Source organism: Anas acuta, chromosome 4 (genome assembly GCF_963932015.1).
Source record: "Anas acuta chromosome 4, bAnaAcu1.1, whole genome shotgun sequence".
NCBI lineage: Eukaryota > Metazoa > Chordata > Aves > Anseriformes > Anatidae > Anas > Anas acuta.
Window position 1 is genome coordinate 60,028,356 of NC_088982.1, and position 20,918 is coordinate 60,049,273.

Genomic DNA, 20,918 nt, shown 5'->3' on the forward strand with positions numbered 1-20,918 from the left:
AAAAAGAAAAAATAGAATTTTTATGTATGATACCAGAGGATAGGCAACTCTAAGCAGGGGTTTGGTTTAATTGTAGAAGTAGAGTCTTTGAGGGAAAAGGTCATTAATGGTTTGCATGGTGGTACAGAAGTGCTACCGTTTAAATATTAATCCATTGCCATCTGTCTTACTGTTTTTATCTATGCACTGTTGGCCAATATAGACAGCATATCTACAGCCCAAATGTTCAAAGCAGGAAAAAGTGATTTCCTTTTGTAGGAGAGAAATCCCAAAAGTCAAAGAAATAGACATTATTTGGAGATATCTAAGCAGGTTTTGAAGAATACAACATACGTCTTCAAATATAAGGACTAATTCTTTGTCCTTAGTTTTATTAACTGCAGAAGCTTCATTTAACTGCAAAAGCATGTGCTGTGCATGTCATGACATTCACAAGACTGCTGCTGTGTGCTAAGCATTATTAAATTACCTACAGCATCTGGCCCTTTAACAAGTCCCTGACAAGACATTAAGATTTTATTTTTACCTTTTTTTTTTTTTTTTCCCCCAACCCCTAATGTTCAGACAGGTCATTAATATTGGCAAGATTCTATTATTCTACTATGAGTGACTTAGGTGAAGGACAAAAGACAGACAAATAAAAGTTAAGCTGTTTTAAACTTAACCGGAAAAATGATTTTTAAAAAAGAGAATAGTGAGATCTTCTTGATGCTCTGCTTTACTTCAGTGCAAAGAAAACAAAGAAGAAAGTAAATAGCATACTGGTCTTGTTAAAGATGTTGAGGTAATAGCAAAGAGTTTTATCAAAAATGTGGGTGAGAATTAATTTCCTTCAAGACTTGGATTCTTTATTCAGCTATCTTTAAAAAGTCTGATTTTTAGCAATCATCTTACTGAGTCAGCTATGGGAAAATAGGCTAAATTTCTATATTTGAAAGAGATTTATGCAAGTAAATAGTCAAGCTTGGAAATGTTTGACTGGTCTTTCTGGTTTGTTTGTTCATGAAAATAATTTGTCCATACAAAATCACAAACCTCTGAGATATAAAGTCCTAGTTTATATTTATTAGATGCCTGGTATAAAAAAAAAAAAAAAAAAAAAAAAAAAGAACAACTTATGTGCTAGAATTTTCTCTCAGCTGTCTCTGGACTATCAGAAACTGAAATTCACTATTATGTTATAACTAGCATGTGTTTTTAAATCACGATTTTAATGCACTTTTCATTTTGAGTTTACAAATAAAATATTTTTATAATTATATTTTATTTATTTATTTATATCTAAAAATATCCAGTTCCAAAACCAACTTAAGTATAACACTGAAAATTAAATATCAGGGTGGAAAATATCAGTTAATGTCCATTGATAGATCATGGCTGTTTTGTTGTGCTTATTAATCAAGATAATTATGTTTATTTGCCTTTTAATAATTGTGTTTAATTGCCTTTTAATAATTTCACTTCCATTCAGAACATTATAGAATTTCAAAATATGTCTTATGCCAGTACTAGAGATTTTTAATTGTGCCATTTGTAGATGGGCAGAGGTATCTTGACGTAATGTCTCAGACACATAAAGGACTTCCAAATATATATTTAATATTGTTTTTTAAATTTTTATAATAAATCTATCTTTGAAAATATCTTCATTTTCCTTAGGTTATTCTTAAGGTGATAAATATTGCAGTTGCAGCTGAACGATGAACAGATGGCACTGAATGAATGATTGGCTGAATATTTTAAAATTTCTACTAGATTTATTCCTGTAAGGAAAAGCATTCTATAAATCTAAAATTAATTAATTACCTGGAATAGTTATCCCTTCTTGAACATCAGTTACACATCAAAATACTATGGAGTGAGCATTTTTAAAAATAAAATTAAATTAAGGACTACATATCCCTTAAAAGAAGTTATTCTAACTTTAGAGTCCCAAGACTTCATGGGTTTCCATTTGTGAAGATTAGGACAGATGGTCTGTTTGGAGAAACTGTTCTGTTGCTCTTATCTCCCATGGGTTACTAAGGCACCTGGACTCAGTCCAGGTCAGCCAGTCACTGAAAGCTTCCTACCCCTTTTGCTTCTGGAAACAAGAAAGTGATTTTTTGTTAGGGAAGAGGATGGAGGGTGGTTGTGACAATGACCTGTCTTTTAAGAACCTAAGGGAAGTCAGCCAATCCTCTGTCTCTAATTTGGTCTTTCCTGGGTTGTTGTTTGCTTGTGTGTGTGTCTGTGTGTTTTTGGTTTTGTTTGTTGTAGAATTTATGTATGAACCCAGATGCTAACATAACACATCTGTTTTTTCTCTGTGGTGGAATGATTCTACTTGTCTTGTCATATTACCAAAGCTTTTCCTTCCAGGAAGTCCATGAAAAAAAAGTCCAGTTATGCTGCAGGTTTTACCTCCAAGTTCATAGAACCATCTACATTTCCTTTTAGAGTTAGATTTCCTTCCTTCAAAATTATACATTCCTTTGAACGTATACATTCCTCAACATTTTGGAGTTTCCGATGATGCTAAACATATCCCATTGTCATAAGATTTTAGTCTTATGACAGTCTTAGAAAGCTAAGAATATAGCGTATAGCCTTTCTAAGTAATATATGTGAACCAAAGAGTGATTCAAATCACGGGTGAAGGCACAGAATTTAAGTGTAGCAGGGTAGGAATGTGAGGTAGATGTCTTCATCAGTGGATTGCATCTTCCGTGTGCTACAAGTCAGTAGTGAGCTCCATCAAGAACCTTAATCAAAAGAGACACTTTCAGAAACTAAAAGCCTAAATCTGCTTTTATCCTGTTTCTACAGTGTGCCTGGCCCTTGTCCCACTGCCAAAGGCAAGGAGACAGGTAACTTTCTAAAGTGATACTGTAAAAACTGGGGTGTATCACGAGAGCTAGGCTGAGCCCTCATCACCCCATACTGTAGTGCACAGTGGATGCTACTTGTTCTGATGTCTGCAAATTGCAGATCTTGTTTCATTCTTGTCTCTACTATTTAATTTACATTTAGAAACCTTTTTAAAGTTATAATTTAGTGCATTGTAAATGATACCATAGACTATTTCCTTGTCAAAACAGGTTATGTCTAAAGTTCATGAAAAAGTAGTAAAAGCATCTGGAAAATAAATAAATAAATAATATATATATATATATATATATATATATATATATCCTTTTAATAAAATCCAAAGAGAAAAATGAAATAAAGAAATATTGAAAAATAACCTCTGTAAGTGTAAATCAAGTGTACAAATAAAATTTAAAAATTAGGTTCTAATTTATGCTAACAAACTACAAAAAAATGTTTAAAATACCAAAAAATAAGAAAGAAAAAAAAAAATAGAATAAGTATGTCAAATACTTAAAGAGAATAGTACCAGTAAGTAAGATGAAACTCAAATATTTCTTAAATTTTCACAAAGCAGGATATGTAAGAGTTAGTGACCATAAAAAAAAGGTCATAAGGTAAAAATCAAGAAGAGTAAAGGTAAAGAACCCTTAGGTGACATGAGTATATTTCACTTCATTCAATATAAATTCCAGTGAAATTCACCTCAGAATGCTAAAACAGGCAAAGGTATTTGCATGATTAGCAATTATATTAGAGGATGTGGTTGGCAGATAAGGTCTCAAGGGATATGAAGAGGTCAAACATCAGATCTATTTTTAAGAAAAGAGAAAAACAAGGTTGTAGAGACTTAAAAATAAGTGATTTTCAATAGAACATCTGAATTTAATTCTATATCATAGCATCTTCAATAGAAAAATCAGACTAAAATTATCTAAAGAAAATACATTACTAGAAATAGAAAGAGATTTAGAGAGGAACAAATAACCTTATAATCTACAAGATGTTGTATTTTCCAAGGACAAATGCAGCATTCCTGTTTTGTCTCAGAGTTTGATCTATAAAATGAGAAAGTTTCATACTCCCTTTACTGTCTTATGCTTGCTCATGCTATTTGATTTGAATGTGATCTTCACTAGTACAGCATGTAGTAATGTATCTCATAATATGTTTTGTTCTTTTTTTTTTTTTTTTTTAACTCTCATTCCTTTTCCATGGAATATGCTGTAAATAATATGCTCCAGAAATTTAGCAGGCAACTTTGGATTTTCATAAAACTTGTAGTATCCAAGCATAACAGTATCCTTATAGGCTAATTCAGCTAATACAATGGAACCTTTCCCAGTAATTTTGTACAAAAGTGTAATGTGTGGACTGCTCCAGTAAGTCTTCATTTCAGAAAGGTATGTTCAGTTTTGTAAAGGATTTCCATTGTGATAAAAACCAGGTATATCACAGAAAGCTACAAATTTCAAGGTTGAGTATAATGCTGAAAATTTGGAGAATTCTCTTAAGATTTAATACTTCTCATTCGTTTCATTCGTCATGAGAAGGAAAAATTAATAAATATTCTATTTCCATATACACTTTGGAGTACAATAAAATTAAATTATAATTAATTTGCATGAGCTGAACATTTCAGCTTGTCAATAAAAGCAAAGATGATAAATAGAGCTAATAAGAAGAAACAATCAAATGTAGTGTGGCTATTTGCTGATATCACAAAGAAAGACTCCTGTATAATGGAGGAGAGCATATGTAGAAAAGATAATGCAGTAAACAATAATAGTGTAATAAACAATAACATATTCGGTTTTAGTTTGTTATTTAATTGATATTTAAATGTATTTAATAACTTAATTTTAAATTCAGTAATTTCTATCTATGTATCATTTAGATTTAACATTTTTATAACTTTAGATATATTGTGTACTGCTTTTATATACTTATAATGTATTTATAGTCATATGAGAGAAATCAGATAGAAAACTCACTAATCTCCCCAAAAGTCTCTGCTTAACTATCAAGCTCATGTTTGAATATACTAAACTTGTTAAGGTTAAAAATAGAGCAAAACATACATATTCCTGGCATATCTTCCTTAGACTTGCTTAGCCTTCTTATCTAAGGACTTGTATAAGCTTTTAAGATAGTATAGCTACAGTTGCAACCTCTCAACTCAGTCATAGGAGCAGATGAGGCATGTGCTCTTAGCCATTTTACAGAAGAGAAAAAAAAATAAAGGAAAATAATAATAATTATAAAAAAAAAAAAAAAAGACCTTAAAGCTTACGCAACCATAAAGAAGCATGTTTTACTTTAATTCATCCATATAGTTGAAGAAAAACCTATGGACAGCTGCATCAGGTCATGGGTTAGCAATGTAATTTCTGAAAATATCCAAACGGAATATAACGTTATAAGAATAGTAGGGGGAGAAGCACAGGTTTGTTCTTGTGTAGATGTGGCTTCATATAGAAGTAGCACACAGATGCTGTCTGCTGCAACTTTTATATGACTTTCATACATAATTTCATACCTGCAGAGCCAGCCCCAATGTGTGCCAGGAAAGCAGGCTGCAGGAAGGATTTTTTGCAAAGGTGACAATTTATATGTATCTTTCGATTAAGTTCATAGAAGGAAAATCTGTCTGGAAGGGCAGAATTTTCCTGTGAGCTCCATTTGACCAAGTCCTAAGCTTTATATTACTAGTCTTTTAGGTGTACCAATGGGTCTGTAGAACGTGAAGAAGGAAGAACCATGCTACTACTATACTGTGGTTCTACTTAGTTTTCTTCATTTATATATATTTCTTACATAAATGTGGGGAGGGAATTGTCCCTATGCCAGTAGTTTAGGTTGACAAAAGATATTATTCATTATAGTCTGTCTCTAAACAAGACAATCAGTATGTGTGTTATTATTTCTGGCCTAGCACTTGTTCAAGTTTCCCTTGTCTGAGCAGGGGAAAACCTAAAAGGTCAACCTTTCATAAGAGCAATAGCCTTCTGACACCTCCATAGCAGGGCCAGGAACAACTGATAGTGCCATTTAGTGTTTTTTGAAGGGTCGCTTTCACCCTTTTTTGATATAGCAAAGATAGTCTCTTCCCTTTCTTAGCAAACAGAACACAGAATATGTTCTCATTGCCATGAATGTTAGCTTGTGCACATCTCTTGCTCCCAACTGAAAGCTCCCTTTATTCAAATTCCTCAATGCTTTTATTCAGCTGGTGTGATTCCTTCATTTGCATTCACTGAAAAATATCTGAGACCTCTGGTGGCCAAAATAGTATGATATCTAGTATTCCTATGAATATTAACAGAATTTTATCTATGTATATATTTCAAAAATATTGGTTTTAGACCCGGCTGGGGGTTGAATCTTTATTAAAAATGGTTTATCTCTTCTATCTCCAATCTCAAAAGCATCAACACATTTTCATAAAACTGCCTTACTGTGTCATCCAAAAATATCCTGTATTTAATAAACGTTTAAATAACCCATTTTTCACTGAAGAATCAGAAGACAGTACATTGAATTTCATTGTTTTGCATTTACAAAGCTCATAAACTCATGGTAATTAGCTTTGAATTCTAGGTTCTGTATTTAATTTAATGTGGTTGAATTTTATCTATTTCTGTATCTGAATTTGTTGTCTGTCTGGTGGACAAGGAAGGTGATTTAGAAACCAGACACTACTGCTAGCGTTCCTCTACATCTAATGTAAACACACAGAATGTCTTTATCAGCAAAAGAGAAAAAATAAAACTTTTAATGTATTTAATATTATCTAAAGGTAAATGCCGGAAGGAGGCTAAATGTGTCACATGCTCAAATGTCTGTTTCTCCTATGGCTGTTACGTGAATCTAATTAAGTAACTATAATCTCTACAATTACATGAGTTGTATCTCACTCAGTGAAATCACAGAGTGTTTCCACTCACCAGGTTTTAGGTTTTTAACACTGATGATCTAAAGGTCGTTTTTCCATGAATATGATGATCCTGGTCCAGGAGCCTCACAGCACCCATTTGTCTCTTTGTCAGCTGGCTGAATAACTGGATCTGATCAGCATTTCCAGTTTGGATAGCCTTGCATTCAGCAAAGCATGCGTTCTTTGATCACATTTGTTTATTACACATGATAGGATAACTCTCCATCTGCATACTCTCTGAAGTTAATTTTAATTAATATGTTCATTTAAAGATGGTGGCAACCACAATCTACTTTTTTTCTGCCAAACATTCTTTTCAGACGTTTTCTTCTTTCCCCCATGATTGCTAATATTAAGGCTGTTTTGCAACCGTTTTAAGACCTCAAAATTAAGCAAAATTAATGGCAGAGCATACTGTGATGTCTTACTAAATGTATAAATAGTTTGTATGTTAATTCCTATTTCAAAGAACCATTGCATTGTACAATGTTGATAGTTACTTTTCCTCATACATTTCAGTTTCATCTTATGTTTCAGTAAGTTGGGAATGAATGGAAATGCAAGGTAGATGGCTGGAAACAGACCACAAGATAAAGCAAAGAAAATGTTAGCTTTACACTTCACTGTTGTTAACATTTCTATTTTAATTCTTGGTGTTGAGAGTGGGAATGGAGTGTTTTGCTGCTGAGAAAGACGGAACATATTCGTCTTAGATCTTCTTGGAATATAGATCTAATGTCCCAAATGCTTTGTTTTGTTTTGTGCTAAATGAGAAATATTCCCATAGAATCATAGAATGGTTTGGGTTGGAAGGGACCTTAAAGTTCCCCCGCCATGGGCAGGGACACCCCACACCAGACCAGGTTACCCAAAGCCCTATCCAGACTGGCCTTTGAACACTGCCAGGAATGGGGCATCCACAACTTCTCTGGACAACCTGAACCAGTGTCTCACCACCCTTTGAGTAAAGAATCTGTTCCTAAACTCTTTTAGTTTAAAATGATATTCTTATATTCATATTCAGACATTCTTAAAAAATTAAAACTAAGTCTAAAGTAATGTTTGGGTGGAAACTATGGGTGTGATTAGGAAAATTATGGATTTTAGTTTGTCTGTTTTGTCCCCACATTTCTGACTTTGTCCCCACAATTCTGATTTTCTACATCACTTTTTATGTTTACAAGTATCATACAAGTATTGTTATTTCTGCCACATCATTTTATGGAAAACTGGAAAGGAAAAACTACTCTGAAACTAGTGTGGAAAGTATTCTGAAAAAAAAAAAAAAAAAGAACCCCAAACGTGGATATTCTTGTCCACAGCACAAAACATGATACACATGATAATCACTGTTAATCAAAATATGCATAAACACAAAATTTGTGAAGTTCAGCTCTGCCAGTAGAGGAAAACTGAACTGGCCAGCAAGCTGTAATGACTGTACATTCTCTCCCAGCAGTGAAAATAACCACTGTGTGTTACCCAGGATGAACAGCAATTTCCACAACAGCAACAACAAACCACCTGCCTATGCATAAAACCAACAACCATTTATACTTCCATTGCATGATTATAGTTTTATACAAATCAAGTTTTCAACCTGATAAGAATTAAATCATATTTGGTAAATGGAGTATTTATGCTTCAGCCTTTAAAGTCAGATTTTAGTAATCATATCTAAACTCTAAGCTGGCTAAATTCTTGGTAGTACTTATTATAACTCCAAATACAGGTTGTAATTTGTTTTTTCCTGAATAATAATAAAGTCATACAAGTCATAATTGACTTTACAAAGCAAAATTTTTAAAGCATGCATTCTTTATGGTTGTTATTATGGTCTTATTTAATAAATAATCAAGCTAGATATGATACAAATTCAAAATAGACACAGTTTCTGCCTTGAAATTTAATCTTTGTACATATTAATCTGTGTTACGGTAATATAATTCTCTGTATCTATGTTGTACGTGCTGCCCAACATTTTCTTTTAACATATATTCACCGTAGTCTAGTTCAAATGAATAATTTTATACTTTGTACCACTTTTACCAGTTTAATAATAGTTTCAGTTATGCAGCTGCTGTGCAACAAGCCTGTATTATAAACAATCATTAGTATCTACGGTGTATGGATGAACATGAAATGTATATGCTTCATCCATATACTTTAAATGAATGGAATTTTACAGATTCTTAATTTAATTCAACATTATACAAATGAAATTACAAGTACATAATTTTTCTGGATATGAGAGGACAAGAAAATATTGTATGGTCTTGCCTTCATCCTGTTTAAAGCTATAGAGAAGCGGACTGCATCTCTAGTATAAAGTACATTTATCCTTAGAATAACCAGTAAGTTTTTCAGATGGCCAAGTGTTTGATAGAAATTACCGTTCCAAACAGAATTTAGAAGTTTGATTTTTTTGCATGTTTCCCTGGACTGACATATTCATTATCAAAGCAGATAAAATATTCTGGATTAGTTGAAAACAAGCATGCAGAGTAGATAATGTGATTGCTCTACAAGTTTGAGCTAAAAATTTCAGGTTTGCTTTCTTCATGCACAGAGAGATGATTCTTCATTTTGTTAATACTACTATTAAAGATTCAGATATTTTGTGAGACACGAATGTTTGTAACTGTTTTTGCAACACAGCAATTTGCTTTACAGCTGAGAAGGTAATACACTAATACATCGTACATGCAACTGCTTACTCATATTTCAACTGGGAAATGAAAATGTAATGAAATAGAATTCCATTTTGATAGCATTGATTACTCTGTAGGCAGTTTAACTTTTCAAACCCATTTTCATAATATTTACACCTGGTTCCACATCAAAGAGACTGTCTTAAGCTGTATTAATTTTTTGTTAGAAATCTCTCAAGTGGCTTGACACTAACCACTGTTTCAGTGATAAGTAATAATGAGTGATGCACTGTTAAGATGTGATTGCAACATAAAGTAAAAGCCACTTTGTTATAGCATAGGAAAAAAAAAAAGTAGAATTAATCTTGGAATGGTAGTTTGAGCTAGCTGCATTATAGGGCTGCTTATATGCAATGTGATGCTGAAGAGGTACAAATGCCAAGCAGCTAAAATATATTCATTTCTTAGTAGAAGGTTTTTTTTGTGTTTTGTTTTTGTTGTTGTTTTTATATATATAGCCAATCCTGCAAATTAAGGTCTGCTATTGCAGTTCCTCATCCAAAGTTAGTTATCACAATTATTTTATTCCTTATATATTTTGATATTGAACTTTTACATATAAAACTGAAAACTTGTTCATTATGAAAGTAAACCTATGAGCCAGTTTGATAGACTAGAATGACATACATACTTTGTCTACAATATTTTCTGCATAATATTCACATATCGGTGCTGATGGGTTGTTCCAGGTGTACGTTAGAAATCTAATTAGGGATTGGGAAAAAAATGTCAGATAAGTATTCCTTTAAATTCTGAAATTTGCCTTACAGATGTATATTGTTCCTCAATTTTCAACACAAATTTTGCTTTCAGTGATTAATAAAATTAAACAATAATAATTTAATGTATTTTATTAAAATTAATATAATAATTCAATAATTTAAATAATTTTTTTAAAACAGGCAAAACACTGAAGAATAAGGATAAAACATGTAAATTGCAAATTTGCAAAATTTCAAACAGTTTGGTATCTTCAAATTTTCTTTATTGCACTTGTAGATGCAGTCTCATAGATCTGTTTGATTTCATAATTATTTTAGATTTTTGAAGCTTTGAGACATATGGAACTTATATTTCATAAAATGAAATGAATTATGAAGTCTGTTTTTTGTTGGTTTTTTGTTTGTTGGTTTTGTTTTTGTTTTTGTTTTTGTTTTGTTATTTTTGCCATTCAAGTTAGCAACAGAACTGGCTGAAAAATACCATTATCTGCTGCATTGAGTATTTGATTTTCCTGGAGTAGGCTCCTTTTTTTTTTTTTTTCTCATTGGCCAGAAGCTCCACTTTAAACTGAACAAAGCCCAGAAATCTCTGTCTGACAGAAATGCAGATGTCTGTTTGTATTTTATAATACAAACAATCTACCAGACATATACATAAGACCACTATTTGATAAAATCCCCTTAAGGCTCTTGTACTCCATGCATTTAGGGATCACACATACTGATAAATTCTTGATTAATTCTTTTTTTTTTTTTTTTTTTTTTTTTTTTCTTTTTTTACAAATTATCTCAGATGAAACATTCGCTTCCTTTCTTTCAGGAGCTGATGCTGTGGAGGCCCAGTGTAAAAGATTTGAAGTGAGGTCAAGTGAAGGTGGAAGAGTGTTGTTTTCTGCAGATGAAGACGAGATTGTCATTGGAGCTGACAGACTGAAAGTAACAGGTATGGTAATTTTATGGTATTTAAATGAATATTAGCATTTTCCTTTCCTTGCTTTAGTAATAATTAATCTATCAGTCATCTGCAAATATTTTCATCCACTGGAGAGAAGAATGTCTTCTTATCATCAGTGAGATTACTTGACCATTACTTGACTAGCAAAAGCTATTGCATAATCTAAAAACCGAATTGCTATAAGGACAGATTTAAACTTAAACTCCACAGGACCACCTGTGGAGGACCACCCATTACCCATAACACAGTGATTTGCTTTTTATATGTTACCGTTAGTAAAGAATTGTTTTGTGGTAGTTATACCATTTGCTTAGGTAACATGGCTTCACAATGATAAAAATTATTGCTATATACCAATGCTCTTGGTTTTTCTGTATTCAAAGTATCAGGTCTAACTTTTGTGTGAATCAAAGATGTAGTTTTACTTTAGGAGTCTTAGCTGAATTGTAGTAAGTAGAAATCTTCTCTTGACTTCAACATTTGTTCAATAGAAAAAGAAATACAATTCTTATTGCAATATGCATACGTATATGTATCTGTCAGTAACCCATTTGATATTAGAAATATATTAACTTATGAAAACAAAAATCAGCTAGGTTTGCTTTAGATAAATATTTAAACTTTGATTAACAACATAAAAATAAAAAAGACTAAAAAAAAGACTTGAGCTATCTACTCACAGTCTAGAATGAGATTCAAAGTTTAAATTTGTTTCGTCATTGATGGATGTGTCAAGTCTGTGTTTGAGTATGCTGGAAGTTTGGAATTTGAAATATGAGCCTACTAATTTTAAAGTTCAATTGTGTAGAAAGTACAAGATGATTCTGTTTTTTTGTTTTGTTTTGATGATTATGATAAGATCCCTTTTTGGTCTGCAAAACATTACTAGCAAGAATAAGACTTTTAATAAAATTATTAGGTAGTTCTACTTTAATGTAACACCAGATAAAGCATTAAAATACAGCAGGAAATTCAGGGTCAAGCTGAGACTGAACTTTTTTTATAGGCCTCAGAATAAATAAGATTGTTGCTTGCCAGAATTTGTGGATTATTTTTCTTACCCTTTCATTCCTGTCTGATCTCTGTTTATCTCTGTAGCCAAACAATCTTTTTAATACTGCTAAACTAAAAGAAATGACGTTCACAAACAGGCAGCTTACTGATGCCGCAGTATCCAATACAGTGATTTTCATCTATTTACTAAATGTAGTTTTAGGGGAAGCAGAAATTAATGTTTTGTTGACTCAGCATTTTTTCATAGTAATTTTACAATAATGTGTTTAATAATAAAACGTGAGAGAATAACATGAGAAGTAATGTGAGAGAGTCATACTGGAACCCTCCTAGGGTTCAAACTTGATCAGAGTATTAAGTTCTGAGAAAGTTAATCTTAAACATACAGTTGACACAGGGGATTCCAAAGTGTCTGCAATAAGTTACAAATTAAAACATCTTACAAACAGCACAGAGGATTAGATTTCCTGACATTAAGAAATATGATCATATGTTGTAGATGTCATGGCAAATTTTTTAATCAGACTTCAAAACCAACTTCAGCAGCCATACTTGAGTACCCACAGCACCTGCTGACTTCAGTGGTATTAGAAAGTAGAACTAATCAAAATTTGTTTAGTGATGCTTGATATGGCATATAAGATTGTTCTTTGTGAAAAGAACAGGGTTTTTCTCCTTAATTCTAGAATTACACCTGACCGTATGTATGTTTATATTAAGCGCAAAAGAAAAAACAATTTAAAAAAAAAAAGTCTAGGAAGGTCTAAGTTAACGTTGCTTTCATATAACCATTTGAGTTTCAGGGATTGCTGTGTACCAGTTGACTCCCACCAAAGAAACTTAGTACTAGAGTTGTTTGTACAAATAATTGATTTTCACTTTGTAGTTAGGATGAAAAATAAACAAATGTTAGGATTAGTTATTTTAAGGTTATAAAAATGTAGGCATAGACATTAATTTCTTGCCCACAAGAAAAAGGTAAAAAAGGGAAAGAGAAAGCAAAATATTTAGGCAGCAATTAAATATTAAAAAAAAAAAAAATGGCTATCGCATATTGGAAGATTTACTAGTTTCTAAGTATGTTCATTTAAGTCAAAGAGTTAAATACAAATTATATGTCATTTAAATAGCCTAATGTCTGACATTTATGGCATTTTCTTCAAAAAAATATGTTAAGGTATTTTGTAATTGTAATTTGAAAGAGTAATTTATTTATTTTTTTTAAATCTCTTGAAAATTATTGTCTTCTGATGTATTTAAAAATAGTTTAATGAAGTTAGGATCATTCTTTCTTATCTCTGGATAATCATCTTGATGTCTTAAAATCAGATTTCATTGGTAAACTATCTCATAAGTAGGCTACAAAAAGTTAGTTTCAAAATTTTATGCTTTAGATCCATAGAGCCCAGCTTATGTTAGCCCTTCCATCATCTTTTAAGAGAAAAAAACATTTATTCTACAGAAAGGAAGAGTATTAGATACATGAGCATTTCTGAAAGGCTTACACAGAAATCTCTCATATCCCAATTTCTGTATCCCTAAAATGCCTTTTTCAGCAGAAGTACTAATCTCCAGCCAAATATTAAAGCTGTAATGAGCTGTAAAACACTTTACTGTTTACTTCAGTCTAAAGCTGAAATTATTTAAAATGGATTTCCAGGAGGAGACTAGAAGTTATATGATGCATGCAATCTCAAGAAAGTTATTTTAAAAACATCTCCCGGAGGGGTAAAATAAAAATCTTATCTTCATGGAAAGATAAAATAGCAAAACCTTTATTTCTAATTCTTTGAATTCTGTCCAAAGATTCTATGATACCTTTACATTCTTCAGCAAATACATGAAAGATTATGAGTCCCTGTGAGTTGCATCAATCAGACTGCATTACTCTATACGACGATATGACTAATGAAATGTGGCAAGGCATCATAATGTCAAACATCGGTGAGATTTTATTTCAGTGCATTTTTCTCAAGTGTGTGTTTTGATAATCATGGTACCTTGGGCTGAATAAAGGAAAAGAGTTGTGGAATAGCAGAGAAAACAAAATATGTGTATCAGAAAGCAAAAATAAGCTGTTATTTGGGGATAAAACTATCACATATAGTTATAATACTACAATGACAACTTTTTCTTATTTTTTTCTTTATTTTCTTGCCTAGCTGTGAAAAGTGTCTCTTTGGAAACACTTCACCGAGTGGGTCTAATAAATGATGCATCCTGATAATTAATTTTCATAAGCATGTCCATTCTATGGGCATTTATATACTACTATGGCAATGTCAGACTTCTCAATTTAGAAAGATGCTTTTGTATTGCACTGCTCTAAAAAAAATACTCTTTCATAAGGCAGTATAAGAAATTCTCGATTAATAAGTAAATGAAGGACTAAATTTACATCTTCTCATTCATTTTGTAGTATTTTTGTTTTTGTCAATTTTCATACAGTCAGTCTATTCCAGGAAGAAGAATACAGAAGAAATAAGCTAGTAATACAGACATATTTATATTTCCAAGATAAGAAAAATACAGTCAGAAATAGTACTTTTATTTTGTTTAAGAGATGTTGCAGCAATTTATATCTTCCTAAATTATCTCTTTCAAATTAGGCAATTGGCTGATGAATTTAGACTTCCGCTTATTCTTCCTTTTAACATTAATATTATTTTTTCCTTTATCTGTTAGTTTTTTTCTACTTTATCATTCAAGGAAAGGAGAAAGATAGTTCATTACTTACATGTAAGTAATTACAGCAAATCTAAAGGTTCACCTTTTCCTTTTTGATATCAAACTGTAAACCATCATTGAAAAAACAAATTTGCTTCAAATGGTGGTCATTAGTAACCTTGTGAATAAAAACATTTTAAAGGCTACCTATCCAAAGTTTTTCTATGTGGCAGTGGTTTTGGACTGATTCTAACAGTTTACCTTAACAGTAATTACCAGGGTGAATAAGAGGCTACAAAAGTAAACTGAAATCAGTATTCCAATTGAAGAAATAACAATTTCTTCTTACAGAAGAATGAATAATTCTTAAAAATTAAATCTCAAATTACAACCCCCACATAAAAGAATTATTTATGTGATATCACAAACTTCTACAACCTTTTTACTTTGAATTCTGAAAATTTAACCACATTCTTTTCAAGTTTTCTACAAAGATGTTTTTGGGCCCTTCTAATTCTGCTTTTCCTTATAATGATACAACTTTTGAAAGCTCTTCTCATTGAAAAAGGGAAGAGAAAGGCATGATGAAATAAGCACATTGGCAAAGAGCAGGGAGATAAGCAGAAATAAGTGGCTCCCTCTGAAACTACAGAGCAAGAGTATCTCTTCGACTTCTGTTATCTTAATGCAAAATTTTCTGCTCTAGCTATCTGTTTCATATTTCTCTTAATTGCAGTATGATCTTTTTTATATGTTGTTCTTGTAGAAGAAGTTGAAAACACTGCATTGGTGGCACAGGTGGGTATACAAGCATATATTGAGATTTGGCTGTATGTCTAGCACAATACCCGAGCAATATGGTAACTTGATTTCTTACAGATATAAATCAGTTGCACTTGCACTTGTTGCTTTTCTATTAATAATGTCAAGGCAAAAATGGATTTACAAAATAAACCAGGTCTTCATTGGAAGCCATTGCTGTTCTGCAGTCAAATCCATTTGTGTTTTCTAGAGGCCACAAACAAACTTTTTCTAAATAACACGGGCTAGATTGTTTGGGAAATGCTATTAACTTTTATGAAGAAGTAGTTTATTTTGTTTTCTATTACTTTCTGAACTGCTAGCTTATTTTCCTTCATCTCTTATTGCTGCTTATCTGAGTAGTATGATTTGATTTAGCACAGAACCACAAGTCATTCCTGGATAAATGTGAATTTTATTACAATGATAATTAATATTTTATCAGTAATATTTTCCTCTAAAACTAAAGAAGCTAATTAAATCTTGTTAGTTAATGTTTTACCAAGCTTTTAGTAGTAGCTCTATAGAGTACAACTGTTTCCATTATTTATTGAAACACCAAACTTTTCAGATATTTGTAGCTCCATGTCTGTATTCTGTGAGCTACTATACCTACCTGAAGAGTGAGAATTGTAATAGCATTGAGGCTTGCACATGGTTGAAAAAGTTTGCAGACCATTGCGACCTCATATGAGCCTTGTCAAATAGTGAAGTTATGTAGAACGATGGAAGTAAGAGGAAGATGGGAGGAGGCATACTTCAGTTTTTATGGAAACCATCTGAGATTAATAGTAGGGCACATGTAGGTTTAATCTATTTTGACACCAGTGTAGTGTCAGGGAAAAATCTATGAAGTGCTGCCAATAATTTTCATTACACTTTTTTTTGGTTTTGTTTGTTTTACATTACAGTTTATAAAAATTAAAGTTTGTAATTATAAGGGATTCAGCGTGGCTTTGATCAAATCTATATGCTCCATTGGATTAAAGATCAGAGCCTTGATGTGTCAAGAAAAACTTCAGAATATACCTCCATACTTACGTTCTAATAATATTCTAATAATATCTGGAATTAACATGCAGGTAAGTGTATCAGTGCCTCAGTTTTGATTTTAAGATTATGTTGTAGGACTGTGAGTCTGCAGGCAACTGAAATATAGAAGGGTCTTCCAGAGCAGTTAAAATGAAATGATAAAGTAGAAATATGGCTTATGGCTATAAAAAGGAAATATGACAGAAATATGAGGAAATATATATGAATTACAAATTAGGTTGGAAAGATAGAAATAAAATATTTATTACAAGGACTGAAATGTAGAAAAATAAATGCTTATTTGATGTACATTGTTATGACAGTAGACGTATATTTAGTTCCTTCAGAGTCTGGCTAGGAATTTTGGTATGAAAGAGAAAGAAGATCTTGGATTTGCCATGTTCAGTTGGTAGATTGTCATTCAGGACAGATGGAGCTTGTAGTATGAATTTAAACAAGATGAAGAGAAACACTAAATCACTTTAAGCTTGCCTACACAGCCAAATTGTAAGTGACCATAGTAGAACTATTGTATTTGATGTTGAAGTAAAAACTTAAAACTTTAAGTAGATATGCCAGACTCTCAGGATCCTGACAACTGAATAAACTAGGATCAGCATCTGTCTAACAAAAATGCATTGCATATATAGAACTTCTACTTCCCCAGTTATGAGCATAATAATGTGTACCCCAAAATGTAGTATTGTGTTGTACATAGTATTGAGTGAATAAGATTTCAGATAAGCTTATTTAGATATCAAGGAATCACTTCATCTCCAGACTTTTCTGTGTAAGAGATCAGATTGAAAGGTATTATTACTGCAGGAGTCTGAAAACTTGGCAACATAGCAACCTTTCAGGGCATTCCTTTCAAGGAGCAACTGTAGAGTTGATTTCTTGCAGATGTACGTGAATGCCAAAACAGAAAGTTTTGTAGGCAAGTTAAAAGTGGTGAAACTAAATAAATAAATCACTTATCCAGGACAGTGCCTGGATATATTTTTACCTTCTTGTTGAACATAGAACGCATCCCCAGCCATCTCAGATTGCAGTCAGTATGTGCTTACATCAGCCTGCAAGTGCATATGTAGATTGTTGGAGATCTGCAGTTACCTAAGGATAATGGCAATTTGTTTGCAAGAAAAAGATTTTTACTTTTGTCAGTTTAAGAAAAACATGCTAAGGAACATAGTGACTGGACTTAATAAAAGAAGTTTCTCTGCAGAGGAAGTAGATCCACAAGGAGATAAATGTGCAGACAGCTCTGTGGACCTGGCAGCCCAGGAAAATACAGTCAGTTTGCTACAGCCATTCTATTGAGAAATTTTCAAGGTCGTGCTCTATTGACGGAGAGAGCATATACTCAGGTAAAAGAATGGAAAAGATTAAAAACAAAACAGCAAAACAGCCCTCTCCTGATGTTTAGGTAGAGGAAAATCATCCCCTGCCTGGCTACCCGGAAAGTCATTTTTTCTGTAACCTGTTCTTTCTGAATGGTTCTTTTTCCATCCTTCCATATTCAACTGTTTTTTTGGGGTGGGGTATGGGAGTGGGGAGAGGAAATATTATCAGTTAAAAAAAAAAAAAAAAAACAAAAAAACAAAAAAACTGGACTATAACCTGTTTCATTCAAAGCTGCTGGCAGAAATTAGCCAGCAGCTTCCCTTAGTTAATGAAGAGACTATTTGCTCAGATCGAGTACAGGAATACATGACAATATTGATCAAAAGACTGATTTGAACTTCCAGATTGAATCTGTCTTCTGGTTAAACCTTCGACATCAAGCTTAAGGTATTGGATATTTGTTGCCAATCTAAGAATGAAGACTTTTAGAGAAAACTTCCAATAGGTGTAATCATATCCCCAGTCATATTGCACATTCCCTGTTGAATGACTGTGCCAGAGTTCAGAGATGTAATTTACAGCAATTCCAGTTTTCATGGATCTGAATGGCATGATAACAGGCAAGTCTACATGGTCTGTATAAGTGTTAGAGTCCAGTAGAAAATTGTCCCATTATTAGTGAACTGAAGTAATTCTTAAACCAGACCAAGCCAACTAATTTTGAAACAAACACTAAACATTCAGAAGGGTTCAATAAAGGAACTGGATATGAATTGGATTCAGATTTTGTAGTAACATTTCAGCTCTAAAAACCTGAGTTAAACTTGACACTTGCATGCCCTTAGGCTTAGGTAGATTTGAAAATGCACATTTAAATTACAGCAGTCAGACCCATCTCTATTTTTAACTATAGCTACTCACAGGAGGGAATGGTGAATCATAAAGGAGCTCCTGCATTCTCACTTTTTTTTTCTTTTTTTTCTTTTTTTTTTTTTTTGCCTTAAAATACTTTCTTGTGATTTATTACTGCATTACTGCCTGGGAAGGAAAAAAAAAAAAAAAAGGAAAAAGGGAAAAAGGAGTGTTGAACATAAGGGTCAGGCTGCAAAGCACTATAGGATTTAGGTTCGACCAAAAGGGTATTTGGAAACAATATAATAATGAAAGTGCAGACCAAAAATACCTTGCTTTGTCCTGGAACAGTATTCTAGTTAAATGCTGGGAAGAGGAGCTCATTTAAATTTCAATTTGTGAAGCTTTTGAAACAAGAGGAATTCTATTATATTTTAGGAAATATTGCTAACATCTAACTTTTTCCAAAAAACTACACAGTAGTTCCTCTTACTGTGCTTCATGTAATACCTGTCTGAACTGCACTTTGTTTTTTCTGAATCCTATGTGAAGCCACTATAGAGTGGCTTTTATTTGGGGGAAGGAGGAGGGGGGCTTATCTAAATGGCAAAATTTTTATCCAATATTCACTATGAGCTAATGTAGTTAGTAGGCATAAATCGCATAGTGCAATCATATGAGAATATGTCATAACATAAACTATACTTCCAAAACGTATGTCAATGAACTAAATTTAGGTAGAAAGCAACTGAAAGGATAAATACAGAAATTTGAGTTGATTCTAGAACAAAGACATATAGATTATTGGGAGTGTTTTGTTGTTGAATAGGCACGTTTCTGTGTTCAAAGTTTAACTGTATTTTTTACCTTAAATGTTCAAAATATGACATACTGCAGGGTTATCTTTGTCTCTCTTCTTTCTCTATATATGTACAAACGATTTCAGTAAGATGAATAAATGAAAACTACATATATATACATATTTTTCTGATATGGAAAAGCTGCTAAGCTGTTAGCAGCATAGTCTGTAATTTGTATTTCTGACTTTGGTTCATGACACATTGCATCACGTTATTGAAGTATTCACAGGAAGGTACTTTTTGAATCCATGGCAATCACAATTCAAAACAAAGCTTTACTCAGAGGAGAATCCACCAGTAACACTTCGGACTTCACTATTATCCATAGATATTTATAAACCAGGTATGCAGGCAGAGCTTTGAAAAATGTAGATTCAAATTTTTTCTCTGCAATACATCTCAAAGCTTATTTACAGCAAATTCCTATAAGCTTGGAATAATTTCACTCATAGGAAGCCATTCCAGAAAAATAAAATCAAATCTCTTATAAAAATATGGCCTGCAGCCTTCAGCCTACATTGAGACTGTAAATTCCTGTCCTCATTGTGGCTAATGACAAGTTTACATTTCACAGTGTCTGACAGCATTAAATTCAGCACACCAAGACACAAACATAATAAGCCATGATTTTGGATATAGTAAAATATCATCAATGTAAGCCTTTGAATAAATATTAGAATTAAAAGTATAGAACAACATGAGTTTGCACAAAGTGCAGAAAGTACTAAAGTGCATAAGTATGTATAAAGATGAAGTGTAGACAGAATTATAGATAAAAGTGTATAAGGAGTCCGAATGGGTAATGTAAATTCCAGAAATAAGACTAGCAAAAATCAACATAAATAAATAAAAGTGTATGTGATAGGAATCATCTCATAAAAGCAAAACCCTTAATATTTAAGCAGAAATGGATGCATCTAAAGAATGTATAACTGCTCTGAGGTTCAGAACGCACATGGAATTAGTTCTCATAGGTAATAATGAAAGGGCGAAGATAATAATGTAAAGGTAATAATGAAAGGGCATGTGGTAATATTGACAAGAATACCAAAAAAGTTTATACAGGAGAAGCTTTTTTATAAGTGAAAATAATAATAATAATAATAATAATAATAAAAGTCTAATGCACAGGATCTGGCAATAGCATTTTAGAATGCTTGGGGGCCTCTTGTC

At 32.3% G+C, this 20,918-nt stretch overlaps 1 protein-coding gene across 14 annotated transcripts in view; it reads left to right on the forward strand.

Moving 5' to 3' along the window:
* SGCZ (sarcoglycan zeta) overlaps positions 1 to 20,918 on the forward strand; it is a 444,923-nt gene that overhangs the window by 373,620 nt on the left and 50,385 nt on the right. For all 14 annotated transcript variants that reach the window (XR_011096329.1, XR_011096330.1, XR_011096331.1 and 11 more), the window contains one exon: positions 11,041 to 11,163. Coding sequence is in view for 11 of the 14 variants with exons in the window: in XM_068681532.1 (XP_068537633.1) it covers positions 11,041 to 11,163 (123 nt within the window). In the remaining 3 variants the exon portion in view is untranslated. The remainder of the gene's footprint in view (positions 1 to 11,040; positions 11,164 to 20,918) is intronic.